At 33.6% G+C, this 12,426-nt stretch overlaps 2 protein-coding genes across 2 annotated transcripts; both read left to right on the top strand.

Annotated features, from left to right (window-relative positions):
• The first annotated feature begins 4,093 nt into the window (after positions 1 to 4,093).
• On the top strand, positions 4,094 to 7,171 carry LOC120195901. The gene is made up of 8 exons (XM_039197838.1): positions 4,094 to 4,162; positions 4,250 to 4,352; positions 4,501 to 4,992; positions 5,035 to 5,676; positions 5,783 to 5,845; positions 5,926 to 6,146; positions 6,289 to 6,407; positions 6,848 to 7,171. Exons 1-8 carry the CDS (start codon positions 4,094 to 4,096, stop codon positions 6,963 to 6,965), a joined length of 1,827 nt encoding a protein of 608 aa, XP_039053769.1. The 3' UTR covers positions 6,966 to 7,171.
• Positions 7,172 to 11,311: 4,140 nt separating this feature from the next.
• Positions 11,312 to 12,426, top strand: LOC120195852. Its single transcript, XM_039197792.1, has 4 exons — positions 11,312 to 11,445; positions 11,528 to 11,636; positions 11,737 to 11,864; positions 11,949 to 12,426. Exons 1-4 carry the CDS (start codon positions 11,356 to 11,358, stop codon positions 12,336 to 12,338), a joined length of 717 nt encoding a protein of 238 aa, XP_039053723.1. The 5' UTR covers positions 11,312 to 11,355; the 3' UTR covers positions 12,339 to 12,426.

Below are 12,426 nucleotides of genomic sequence, written 5' to 3' on the forward strand. Positions count from 1 at the left end.
TTCCGGCCAATCCAATTCAAATGTTTTCAAAGAAATCAATTTTCGGTCAGCTTTCTAATGCATGGATGACGAGTGGGGGTCATCTCATGAACCCCCATGGCAAGATAATAACAGCTTGGTCCATCCTATGAATGTCTACCATAGACTGTATCTAAATAATACTTTTTTTGTCCTATTAAATCAAGAATTATTGATTTTGTTGTTGTTGTTATTTTTTGTATAATTTTAACTCATTATTATTTAAAATTTATTATTGAAAAAATATAAAAAAACAGATTTTAAAAACATTCAATGAAGTAGATTTTTAAAATTACATTTTATAAAATTTAATCGTTTAACATATTTAATGGTACATAGTGAGTAATAGTTTTACTCACTCTTATCCTCAAGTGTGAATAAACATATTATCTTCAACAAATCTTATATGTTTAGTTGCAAATCATTGAATTATCATCATTAGAGTTTGATATCATTAAGTACGAATGAGTATATTATCTTCAACAAATCCTATCTCTTCAAGTGCAAAGAAGTGAAATATCATCTTAAAAGTATTAACACCATGAATTTAAATTGCGATTGCCGTTGTAATTTTGATTATGTTACATTTATTGCGATCGCGATAATAACAAATGTTATTACAATTCTTTCGGGTATCGCGATTGTGGAACTACGATTTCATACACTACATTTATTAATATATAACAGTCGCTATTTCGATAGAAGACGGTTATTTAAATCCTTGGTTAACACTAAATTCTACTTGAGTCCAAGCCTGAACATGCTATGGGCTAACCTAGAAGCCCAATCCAATAAATCCCCTTATCTACATTGACATATAATAATCTTTAAAATTAAACTTACCGTATGAACCAAGAGATTTCGATAGTAAAAATAATTGTTGTTATTTTTTGAGGTCCCAATTTGAGCACCATAAATGATAGGGGTGTGAACATTAAATATAAAATTATTGGAAGTTATCTTTGAACATATACTACCTTGTGTTTACCTAATAAAATATTTCTCAACTCTTGTCCCTTTCCCTAAACCACCAGGAACGAGTGGCGGATGCACTAAGCCCTCATAGGGGCCAAGTGCATCCCATTATTTTAGAAAATTGGTTAAATTTAACTTAACGTGTTAAGAAAAAAGAAAAAAAATTACAATTTTTGCATACTCATTATTTTTAAGAAAAGAAAATTAAAATTTTGGACCCCATTCTTAAATTTCTGGATCTGCCACTGCCACTGCCAGGAACCATTCAACAAACACCCTAAAATTCTTCTATTTAAACCCTGCTTCAAAAAGGAAATAAAAGGACAGGGGAACCTGCTGAAAAGGAGAGAAGAAAGAAAATCATTAATTCAAACCGTAAGAAGTTGAAACCTGAAAAACAACATATATGACATATAATTATAGGGAACGGTTGAAAACATAGGTTGGAGAAAGCGAAGTTGAATGGTCTCGACACAGAATTATATAATTTAAAGTTTTCTTAATGAAATTATCGAATTTAGACTCGGAGGATCGAGACATAATTATTGTTGACTTTTAAATCTTATCGATCATCGGTGACGACTGTTGATACGATGTTTGACGAAAAAAGATATGATAACCGATAATAACTTATTTAGAGACATAACACATGGAAAAAAATATAGGAAAAATGATAAAAACATGAATTGAAAATATAGTATTTAAACCCTCCCAAATAATATCAGGCTCAAATTGATGCTGCTTTAGGCTATTTAATCTGATGTTAACCTGTGACCCAACTGATTCGGCCTGAATTCATTTTGGATCCACATGCTTCAGGCTTTGGGCTAACTGCAATTTTAACCCCTCTACTTTAATATATAATTCACTTTATATTTTCCTTTTTTTTTAATATTTTCCTATTGTTCTTGCCACTTTTATTTATATTTTTGTTCAATTTAGTATTTTTCATATTAATTCCTTTTTGACCCTTGTAAATTTTATTTCTTTTAATTTAGACCTAACATGTTATTTATTTAATTTCTTTTAATATTATTTATTTACCTATTTATTGTATGTACAATAAATATTTATTATTATAATTACCATTAATATATATATATATATATTTCATTTATTTTAAAAAAAATTGATACAATATGTATTTTCTGAATAAGATATTAGTTTTTGAATTGTGTGGGAGTTTTTTTAACTCTCCTCACTCTAACAAACTATTGAACTCAACCTTGACCCTAAGGGGGTGTTTGGATTGGGGAATGTGGGATTCCCATGGGAATGGAATCCACATTCCCCCGTTTGGTTAGCCTGGGAATCCTATTCCCGGTAATGTAAGATTACCAATAGTGGATTTTTTGGGGTATATTACCGGGAATGTCATTACCTCCCTTTTCTTAGGTATTGTTGGATTACCGGCGTTTTGGACTAAAATGCCCTTAAATTTTTATTTTTTTTCAAAAATATATTTATTCTGTCATCGAATAATAAAAATTTTACGAATGTTAAATTACAAATTTATCCTTAAATTATTTTAGATTTACAAAAAAAAATCTATAATTAAAATTTTATATAAAGTTCAAGGGTTTAAATAAAATTTTACCCTTTCATTAAACTTTTTTTTATTTTTAATTTTGTAAAAAATATATAAATATTATGAATTTAATTTTTTTAAAGAAAATATATAAATATTTTCCAACTTGTAATATTACACAAATATATAATTAGGACAATTTGGTCAAATATACATTCCAATAATCTTTTATTCCTTTAACCAAACACGGTAATCTTACATTCCTGCTAAGCCAACCAAACACAAAATACAACATTCCCAGTAATGCTATTCCTTGGTAATCTTACATTCCCACTGGTAATCTTATATTCCGTGAACCAAACGCACCCTAAGTTTAAACTTAGACTCTAAAATATCATTTTTCTAAAAGGTTTAATACAAAAATAAGTGCCTAAAAAATACATTGAAAAACGTTTCATTGCCTAAAGAATTTTTCGTTAAAAATAAATGTATAAAATTTTCTCCGTTATATTTTTAGGTGTCTACTGTTAAAAAACCATTAGCGAGCATCTAAAAATATAACGAAAAAAACTTTAGATTCATATTTTTAACGAAAAATTATTTAAACACCAAAAGTTAATTTTAAATATAGTTTAGGCACTTATTTTTATATTATACCTTTCTAAAATGTTTATATGTATTTAATAATACCTAACCTACAATAATTAATGATGATTCGATTTTCCGAAAGTGCGCTCTTCAAGGCTCGATATTCTTAATCCATCACAAAAATAATGTTGAGAACTATTTTTGAAAGAAAAAACTCTTATGTAAACATTTATAAAAAAAAATTAAACCCTCACTTAAATATTTGTCCTAGACATATAACCCGGACTAGCACCAAAATTTGTGTTAGGAGTACAAACATAAAAAAAATTATATTAAAATTTTAAGAATATAAAATTATAAAATCTTAAGAATACGAAATTAAATAATTCACACAAAATATAAAAAAATATATAAAATACATACGATTTTAAATTTTTTAGTTGATGACGCCGCAGTCCAACATGCGAAAATACATTGATATTCAATATTTTATGTGAAAAAAGGGAAGCAAACAGAAGGGTTGAGAAGTGGGCACGTGATTTACAAAGGCGGGGGGCGGGAACTCCCTCCATTAAAACCCGCATTTGAAATTGAACCATCAAAACACATGAACTTCACTTCAAAACAATCCGAATTACTTTTACCTATAAAAATTTCAGAGACAGAATCGTTTGTTAATCATCCAAAGGGCGCTCTCCCTCTCTCTCTCTCTCCTACGAATTCAAATCCAAAAGAAACAAACACCAAATCTCAATTTTGAACTAACAAACAATAGCATTCAAATAAAACCCGGCAGATCTGATCCTCAGTAAAGTCATCAATCTCTCTTCACTTTGAACTTTACTTTTAGTTTTACATAATCTCGAAAACCCTTTTCAGCAATTTCTCTATTGTTCCAAAGTTTAGAGCTTTTCTTGATTCTTTCTCAACCCTACTCGGTTCTTGTTGAACTTTTGAAATTTAAAATTTGGGGTTTTCAAAGAGATGGAAGACCAAGCCGATTCTGCCATGGTTTCTAAAGGCTTGGTTTTGATGCTTGTATCTGATTCCAAGGTTGGGTTTTTGCTCCCTTTCCCCCTTTTTTTTTGGTTTCGTTAAATTTTTTTGTATTGATTTTCTTGGTTTTTGATTGTTTTTTAGACGGTGGGCGTAAAGAGAAGTATGGATGAATTGGAAGAAAGAAATGATGTTTCCCCTAAAGGAACAAAAATGAGAGATTTTGATTCTGTCATACGCTTCGAGGGTAAATTTTTATGCTTTTTTTTTTTACTTGAAGTATTGGTAAATTGAGCTTCTTAAATCATTTGGACTGAAAATTACTTTGCAGCCTTATCTTTTTCCTATTTGTTATACAAGAATGTGTGTTTGTTTTTCACCCATTTGTGCAACAGAAATCAATGGCCCCAATTCGAAATCTATGAAACGAAAAGATTCTAGTCAGCAATGGCAGTTTAGTGGAGCAGCGGTATCTCAAGTTACTGGGGTTCCAGTAACCTTCAATTTTGATGCCTCCCAAGTCGAAAGAATTGAAGGGGTAAAAATATCTCCAATGGCCCATCCTATCTGTCTGCCTCTTGATCTTAACTCTAACATTCGAATCAACGAATCATGTGATAACAATTCGGAATGTGAAGAAAAGTTTGACGGACCGTGTTCACAAGAGAGTAAATGTCTACCCTCGAAAGGCATTGATTTGGATCTGAATGTGAAAGATGTTTCTAGCTCGATAAACCATGAATCAATTCGTCACAGGCATATCAAGAATATGAAGCCAAAGGATGTTTCAGAGTGTGGAAGTTCTATCGGTCCAGCCGAGGAGAAAGACTCGCTAAGAGTTTGGAAAGAGATGAAGCAAAATGGTTTTCTTTCGTCTCCTCATGGGGGTATATCGATTCAAAGTGGTTTGCTTTCATCTTATCGTGGAGGTATGTCAATGCAAAATGGTTTACTGTCATCATCTCATGGGGGAATACCAGTGCCTAAGCAACGTGGGAGGAAAAGTAAGAATGATGTGCTCAAGAAGATGGAGCTTGCAAAGAAAGAACAGGCAGACAGGTTCACAAAAATCGGGGCCCCAAGTGGATTGCTCAATGGATTAAACCCTGGAATTATAAATCATGTTAGAAATCGAAAACAGGTCCATTCCATAATAGAGGCCTTAGTGAAGTCTGAAAAACTTGAAAATTTGCATTCTGAAAGCAAGCAGGCAAGTCATGTCAAATGTGGAACCAGAGATGATGATGGTAAGGGAGACCATGGAAATATGGATGGATCAGGATTTCATCATCTCCGACGTTACCATGAAGATGGGCCTCCAAATACTACTACTATGACGACGGCGAATAATAAGAAAGCAATAAGTTATCCGGTGTCAATGCATCAGCCATTTTCTTCAATTTCAGAGGAAAGAAGTGGAGATGGTGATTCAGGCATTGTAAAACCAGTCAGTGATGATGATGCACTGGCATTGAAGTTATCATCATCAACTAAAGTATCTGAGAACATTGGCTCTTTGTCTAATGTGGAATCAACGAACTTTACTAGTGACTCTTCTCTTTCTGTAAAAGGTCAGAATTTGTATTTTTCAGTTGTTAAAAATGATTCATGTTTATATGGTGATTGTAATAAAGAAAAGAGTGCCCTCATGATATAAACAATACATCGATGTTTCAGCTGCCACTGTTGCATCACAATGGTTGGAACTTCTTCAGCAAGACATTAAAGGACGTCTTTCAGGTATTTCCTATCACTTAATTTGTTCTTAATATAGAATATCAATTTATTTACCTTTCTTGTGTTGTTCATTGCACTTGCAGCATTGCGACGTAGCAAGAAGAAAGTACGAGCTGTAATTACCACAGAATTACCTTTTTTAATATCAAAAGAATTCTCCTCTAACAAAGGGGGCGATCCTAATATTGTAATAGCTTCTACTGATGGGCTTCCACATGATGCTACTGCCGAGATGCATCTAGCCAGATGGAGTGCACTGTTTGATCAGATGGATAAAGCTCTTTCTGAAGAAGAGAAGCAGCTTGTAAGTTGCAAACAACTTGGCATGTTTATCCTTATTTAAAGGAATGTACTTGAGGTTTCACTAGAAAGAAACTATACGTACTGTCTTTATGTGTACGAAGAGAGCATATATAATCTATCTTGTTTTCCCGCTTATATTCCAGGAAATCTGGTCGAATCAAATAAAAGGTATGCAACTACATTGTGATCAGGGTTTGCAACATATGCATTGGAATTTGCTTTATGGTTTACCACAACTAGGAGCATCAGAAAATAATATCAGGTTTGAGTACAGTTTATTCTCATGTTTTTTTGTTATGATGATTGGATAATATGGATAAGCCCTAGATTTTTATATCCATTGGAACCTCCCATGAGTAATAACTTCTTATGACAACAAAAAATATTGAAACTGAGTATCCCAAAGTAGTTTTGCTATTGTGCTAAGATTTAAAGCACTTTTGCAGTCATTCATCGTTCTTGATACCGATCCTTGACCTCCAATATTTCATTCAAGTGCTTGGTGGCTTGAAATATCAACCCTTATCGGTTAAATCCGGTTTATTGCAAACCACAATGAAAGACCTATATATGCTGATATAAAGCTCAAGAATTTAGCAGATATCAGCATATAGAGTCTTCATTGTTATATCCTTCTGCTTTTGTGTCTCGAGTGATTTATAATTAATCATTTTACGTAACCGTCATGAACATGTGATGCAGATCAGGAATTGGGGATAGCTTTGACAGGGAATTGGCTGTTAGGGCAGCCGCTGCTTCCATTTATTCGACTTGTGATTTTATGTCGTCAAAGGAGGATGTATCATGCTCAATAATCTGATTAACTTTGGCTCATACTTCAGATTTGTCTTTCTTACTGTTATCTATAATCTATCCTACAAACATCAATGTTCATTATGCAAACTAGTTATTAGATTGACTTTGGCCTCTTTGGGTTGTGAATTAATTCTAACACTAGAAGCCTAGAACTGGGGCCCTTCCCCCCCCCCCCCCATTTATATTGTTAGCCTTTAGGCTTTATGAGCACAGGGGCAGAGCTTGGTTTTAGGATTGTAATTGTTGCACTCTGAGGTTCTTTAAGAGTACATTTCTGGAGAATCTTCAAAGTATATATATAAATTGTTCAAACATTTTGTGCCATTTTCTTGTAGCTTGTTCAATTATAGCATGTTGTAACCCCCTTAATTTCTTTTTATGTTAGAAATTTGTCGTCGTCGACTCTACATTCAGTAACATTTCAAAATTAAATGTTTTGGACTGACCGACGATTAAACTGACTCGAATTGAAGTTTTGATTGAGAAATTGGAGGATAGTTTAAAAGTTTGGGAAAGAATTGAAAGAAATAAAAGAAAAGAGTTTGATAGGGTAATTTACCCAAAGTCTTCCATAGTGGAAATGCTGGGTCATTTTCTAATTGAGCTCTTCATCGGACACCCAGATAGTAATTTCAATGGATTTTATTTCTGTTATTTCTTTCTTTATTTTGATTTATTGGAAAGGGGAAATGAGTGTGAAGAAGAGATACCTTCTTCTTCGTGGGTTCTTCCATTCGTATAGGAGAAAGAAGTGAAAAATGAATTTAGCAATGGAGAGATACCAAACTTGTGTTCCAGAGGTGTATTAAAGAACCTTAGAGTGCAATGGAAAAGGGAAATCCATGTTTATTTGTGTTGGATACTTCCGAAGTCAAAATGGAAATCCATAAAAGGGAAAGGGAAGTAGAAAATGGAAATTTTAAAACTTCTATTTTGTTAAGTGCAGTCGCGGATGTATAGGTGCTCACCCTAGAATTTGAATTTTTCTAAATTAGTTGTTCATTTTGTTAAAAGTGTCCACCCTAAAATTTTATTTGTATATATCTCGTACGAATTTTTTTTATTAGTAATATATATATGCCTACCCTGAAAAATTATTCTGGATCTGCCATTGGTTACGTGATAACTTTTTTTTATTAGTCTTATGTGATTATAAAGTATAATATATGTTCATTAGATTTTCAACCACAATAAATGTCCAAATATTCCGGCATACATCGTATGCTCAAACCCATAATCTTTAATAATAACATTCATATTTTTAAGAGAAAATAACCTCAGTGACCAAAAATGTCTTATAATATACGATTTTAACCAAATTTTTTTTGGATTTGCCAAAATGACCAACTAAATCGCAATGCGATCGATAATTCGCAACGCGATCTCCGGTATCGCAAATCAGTTTCTAGATTCGCAATGCGAACTTCGACTATCGCATTGCGATTTACATATTCGCGATGCGATAGTCGAAGTTCGCGAAGCGATAGTCGAAGTTCGCGTTGCGATTTATTCCAAATTCGTTGCGATAGTCCAAGTTCGCGTTGCGATTTATTCCAAATTCATTGCGATAGTCCATGTTCGCGTTGCGATTTATTCCTCGTTGCGATTTGGTATTGCATTTGTTTCTTAAGAATTTTTTCTAAAAAGATAGTATTCGCGCGGACGTGTCAAAGACACGTATTACCACGACCACGACCACGGGACGGGACAGCGGCGGCGGCGGCGGCGGCGCGCGAGAGTCCCCCTTGTTCTCTATCACTCAACAAGGAAGTGGGAAAGCCAAGCCTTAAATACCATCCCAATAGTGTTTCCAATACTATGTGGGATTGAGAATTACCAACACTTGTTCCTAATACTATGTGGGATTGAGCCTTAAATAGTGATATTATTTTTGAATGTTTTGCTTAAAATTGCAATAATCACGATTGATTGTAGATTGACTTTTAATTATAACATATTTAATCGTATAATACTAAAGCAATTGGTTGATGATTCAGTTGTTTTAAGGTGCATGATTGTTAATTGTTTCCTGAATAATCACATTGTATTGGAAACAAGTGTTGATAATGCTCAATCCCACATAGTATTTGAAACACTATTGGAAATGGTATTTAAGGTTTGGCTTTCCCACTTCCTTGTTGAGTGATAGAGAACAAGGGAGACTTTCGCGCGCCGCCACCGTCCGTCTCGTCTTGTGGTCGTGGTCATACGTGTCTTCGACACGTCCGCGCGAATACTATCTTTTTAGAGAAAATTCTTAAGAAACAAATGCAATATCACCAGTCGTTGCGATTTTGGAATAAATCGCAACGCGAACTTCGACTATCGCAACGAATTTGGAAAATCGCAACGCGAACTTTGACTATCGCAATGCGAATATGTAAATCGCAATGCGATAGTCGAAGTTCGCGTTGCGATAGTTGAATTTGGAAAATCGCAACGCGAACTTCGACTATCGCAATGCGAACTTGGACTATCGCAATGCGAATATATAAATCGTAATGCGATAGTAGAAGTTCGCTTTGCGATAGTCGAATTTGGAAAATCGCAACGCAAACTTGAACTATCGCAATGCGAACTTGGACTATCGCAATGCGAATATGTAAATCGCAATGCGATAGTCGAAGTTCGCGTTGCGAATCTGGAAACTGATTTGCGATACCGGAGATCGCGTTGCGAATTATCGATCGCATTGTGATTTAGTTGGTCATTTTGGCAAATCCTAAAAAAATTGGTTAAAATCTTATATTATAAGGCATTTTTGGTCACTGAGGTTATTTTCTCTATTTTTAATCACGGAAGTCACATAATAATTTAAGATAAAGGTTGGTGCTGTTACTAATATTTTATTTGCAAACTATTGCTTGAAATGATGAATAAAATATTTTAAGATACGTTCCATAATTATTTTTTCCAATTATAAGTATATATAGACCTATCAAGTGATTTTATTTTTCAAAATGAAACCGGAACGACTCATTTATCTTACTTCAATTATATCAAATATTTTAACGGTCACACCAGCTTCTTCATTAAATATTAACGACAAATGACTTAATTGAATGCATTTAAATAGTTAAGTGACCTGATTGAATTTTTTTAAAAAATATTAGTTAAAATGGAAAGAGACAATAGTTAGGTGGTCACTGTTATAGTTTACCCTTTATTTTAAATAATTCATCTTTAAAATTTTAATTAATTTATAATTATACGTTGAGTTCTTTATAATTTAATTTTTTATAAATTAAATCAACAGTCATCATCGTTAGTGGCGCTCATCGCTACAAAGGGATACAAAGGGAGGTCATAGACGTTTTTATTGTAAAATTAATTTTCAACGATATTAAAATACGTAGTATAGAATTGTAACCATATAATACAATCCTGATCAACATGCATTGTTACATTTATGTAAGATTAATTCAACTGAACATATGATCAAGGAGACTTAGATTGACGAGGGACATTCTAAGTTTCACCCCCCCCCCCGCTTTTAAATATTTTGATATTTTAATAATTTACAATTTATTATTTTATAGTTTATTTTTAAATTTTGATTTATTTTTTAGATTTTTAATAGTGTTTTTAATAAATTTTTTAATATTTGATTTTAAAAATTTAAAATATTTTTAAAACTTTTTAAACATTTTTTAGTTTTTATTTTTTTCCGATTAAACAATCCCTCAAACTTTCTAAAATATCAATTAAACCTTCAATTATTCTAAAAAAAATGATTAAAACTCTCTATCACATTATCATTTATAGGTGAACCACCACATCGACATCTATGAACTATCATGACTAATGATATTTTTGTCGGTCTAAAAGTAACCTTGATTATTGTTTTTACTTAAACGTCACGTTATTTTTTTAAAAAAATTAATAGTCACATTAGGTGAGAAAAATAGGGGTCACATTATTTTTTATATGTATAAAGTTACGAGGGTCGCAAAAGCCCTTTGAGGGCGTTGCCAGTTAGATTTCAGTTATTAAATCAAAAGAGTAGAGGGGGTAAATTCCCATAATTAAAAGTCAAAGGACGAGATGTGAAATATGTAAAAGTGAAAGGACTTGTATAAGAATTAGACCCTTTGACACAATTTTAGTTCAAACTGATGTTTAAACCGGGTTGGATTAAGGATGAAAGTTATTTCAACACAACGTGGTTGGTCAGATATGGGTGAATTTCGTCGAAGAAAACAAGTTACATTCCAAGTGGAAAAATCCAAGTCAACGGAGAAACCAAAGAGAGAGGCTTTTGGATGGATTGACCGAGAAAAAAAAAATGAAATTCCTTGTAATTGGGTAAAGAAGAATCATTAATATCAAAGCTGAGAGAGGACAGGTGTGATTCAAGACACAGAGACTGTTCTGTCCATCAACAACATCAAACTATGGATTCAAATCAATTTGTTTCAATCTTTTCTTTCCTTTTACTCTTTCATCAATCACAAGCTCGAGCTCTGGCCTCTCCCTCTCCACTGGTATTTTATTCATTTCCCTTTCTTCTTTAATAATTTCGATAACAAAAAGGAAAAAGGGTGATTTTTTTTCCCTGGCTTTTAGTTTTCCCCATCACCGGCGCCTGAGCCTAGTAACATTGGGTGTTGGCTTCAGCCAAATCGTAATTGTCATAACAGAAGCTTAACGGCGTGCGTCGATCCTTCGTCAGCCGGTAAGTTGTACGCATTATCAATGGCTAAGAATGATTATGAACGGTTATTATCTTGTAATTACTCTAAAAATGATGTCTGATGTTATGTTTATGTACGAAGGTTCAAAGGAAGTAATATTACTTGTGAAGAATGAAGGCGAGACAACCCTAACAGTGAACGTTAGTATGTTACACGGCAAGGCCAAGCATGTAAACACCACGCAAATACCACCTCACCGAATTAAAGAGGTTTACTTTCCATTCTCTCTGCTGTTTTTGATTGATTCAATCAAGACCTGGTGGTTTATTTTTTGTTGATTTTTGGTGTTACAGGTTAAAATCACAACAAATATTGGTGGGAATTCGTCCGTACAAATTGAAGCCGAGAACATGGGGTGTGTGATTTACTTGGTGTCTGCAGCATCGAGTGGCGGCGGCATCTTTGATTACATCCCTTTGGCTACACATATAAACCCCATTAATGGAGCCTCGTTGCTGATCCTAACCGGTCTGATCATCGGCAGTTGTTGCGTCTGCTACAAGCGAGGCATAAGGGGCGACGGAACCCCGTACCAGCAGCTCGAAATGGCGCAGCCTGCTTCGACTAACAATGTGGAAACGACTCGAGGTTGGGAACAAGATTGGGACGACGACTGGCGTCAAATGCCCAACGATTCGTCAGTAAATGGCCTTTCTTCAAGGCCTACTAAGCGAGATGATTAGATAGCTCACATTGTTGTTAGTTTGAATATTGAAAAACAAAAGGCCCACCAAGTGTTTGTAGACTGAAAGCTGATGACATTTGATTGAG

Source organism: Hibiscus syriacus, unplaced genomic scaffold (assembly GCF_006381635.1).
Source record: "Hibiscus syriacus cultivar Baekdansim isolate YM2019G1 unplaced genomic scaffold, ASM638163v2 tig00117021_pilon, whole genome shotgun sequence".
NCBI classification, from domain to species: Eukaryota; Viridiplantae; Streptophyta; class Magnoliopsida; order Malvales; family Malvaceae; genus Hibiscus; species Hibiscus syriacus.

Bases quoted from the DNA above. Each gene is read 5' to 3' on its own strand.
- LOC120195901 (XM_039197838.1), top strand. From the start codon at position 4,094: ATGGAAGACCAAGCCGATTCTGCCATGGTTTCTAAAGGCTTGGTTTTG. The intron at 5,677-5,782 runs GTCAGAATTTGT...TCGATGTTTCAG, and splicing joins CTCTTCTCTTTCTGTAAAAG to CTGCCACTGTTGCATCACAA. The intron at 5,846-5,925 runs GTATTTCCTATC...TTGCACTTGCAG, and splicing joins CATTAAAGGACGTCTTTCAG to CATTGCGACGTAGCAAGAAG.
- LOC120195852 (XM_039197792.1), top strand. From the start codon at position 11,356: ATGGATTCAAATCAATTTGTTTCAATCTTTTCTTTCCTTTTACTCTTT. The intron at 11,637-11,736 runs GTAAGTTGTACG...TTATGTACGAAG, and splicing joins CGTCGATCCTTCGTCAGCCG to GTTCAAAGGAAGTAATATTA. The intron at 11,865-11,948 runs GTTTACTTTCCA...TTGGTGTTACAG, and splicing joins CACCTCACCGAATTAAAGAG to GTTAAAATCACAACAAATAT.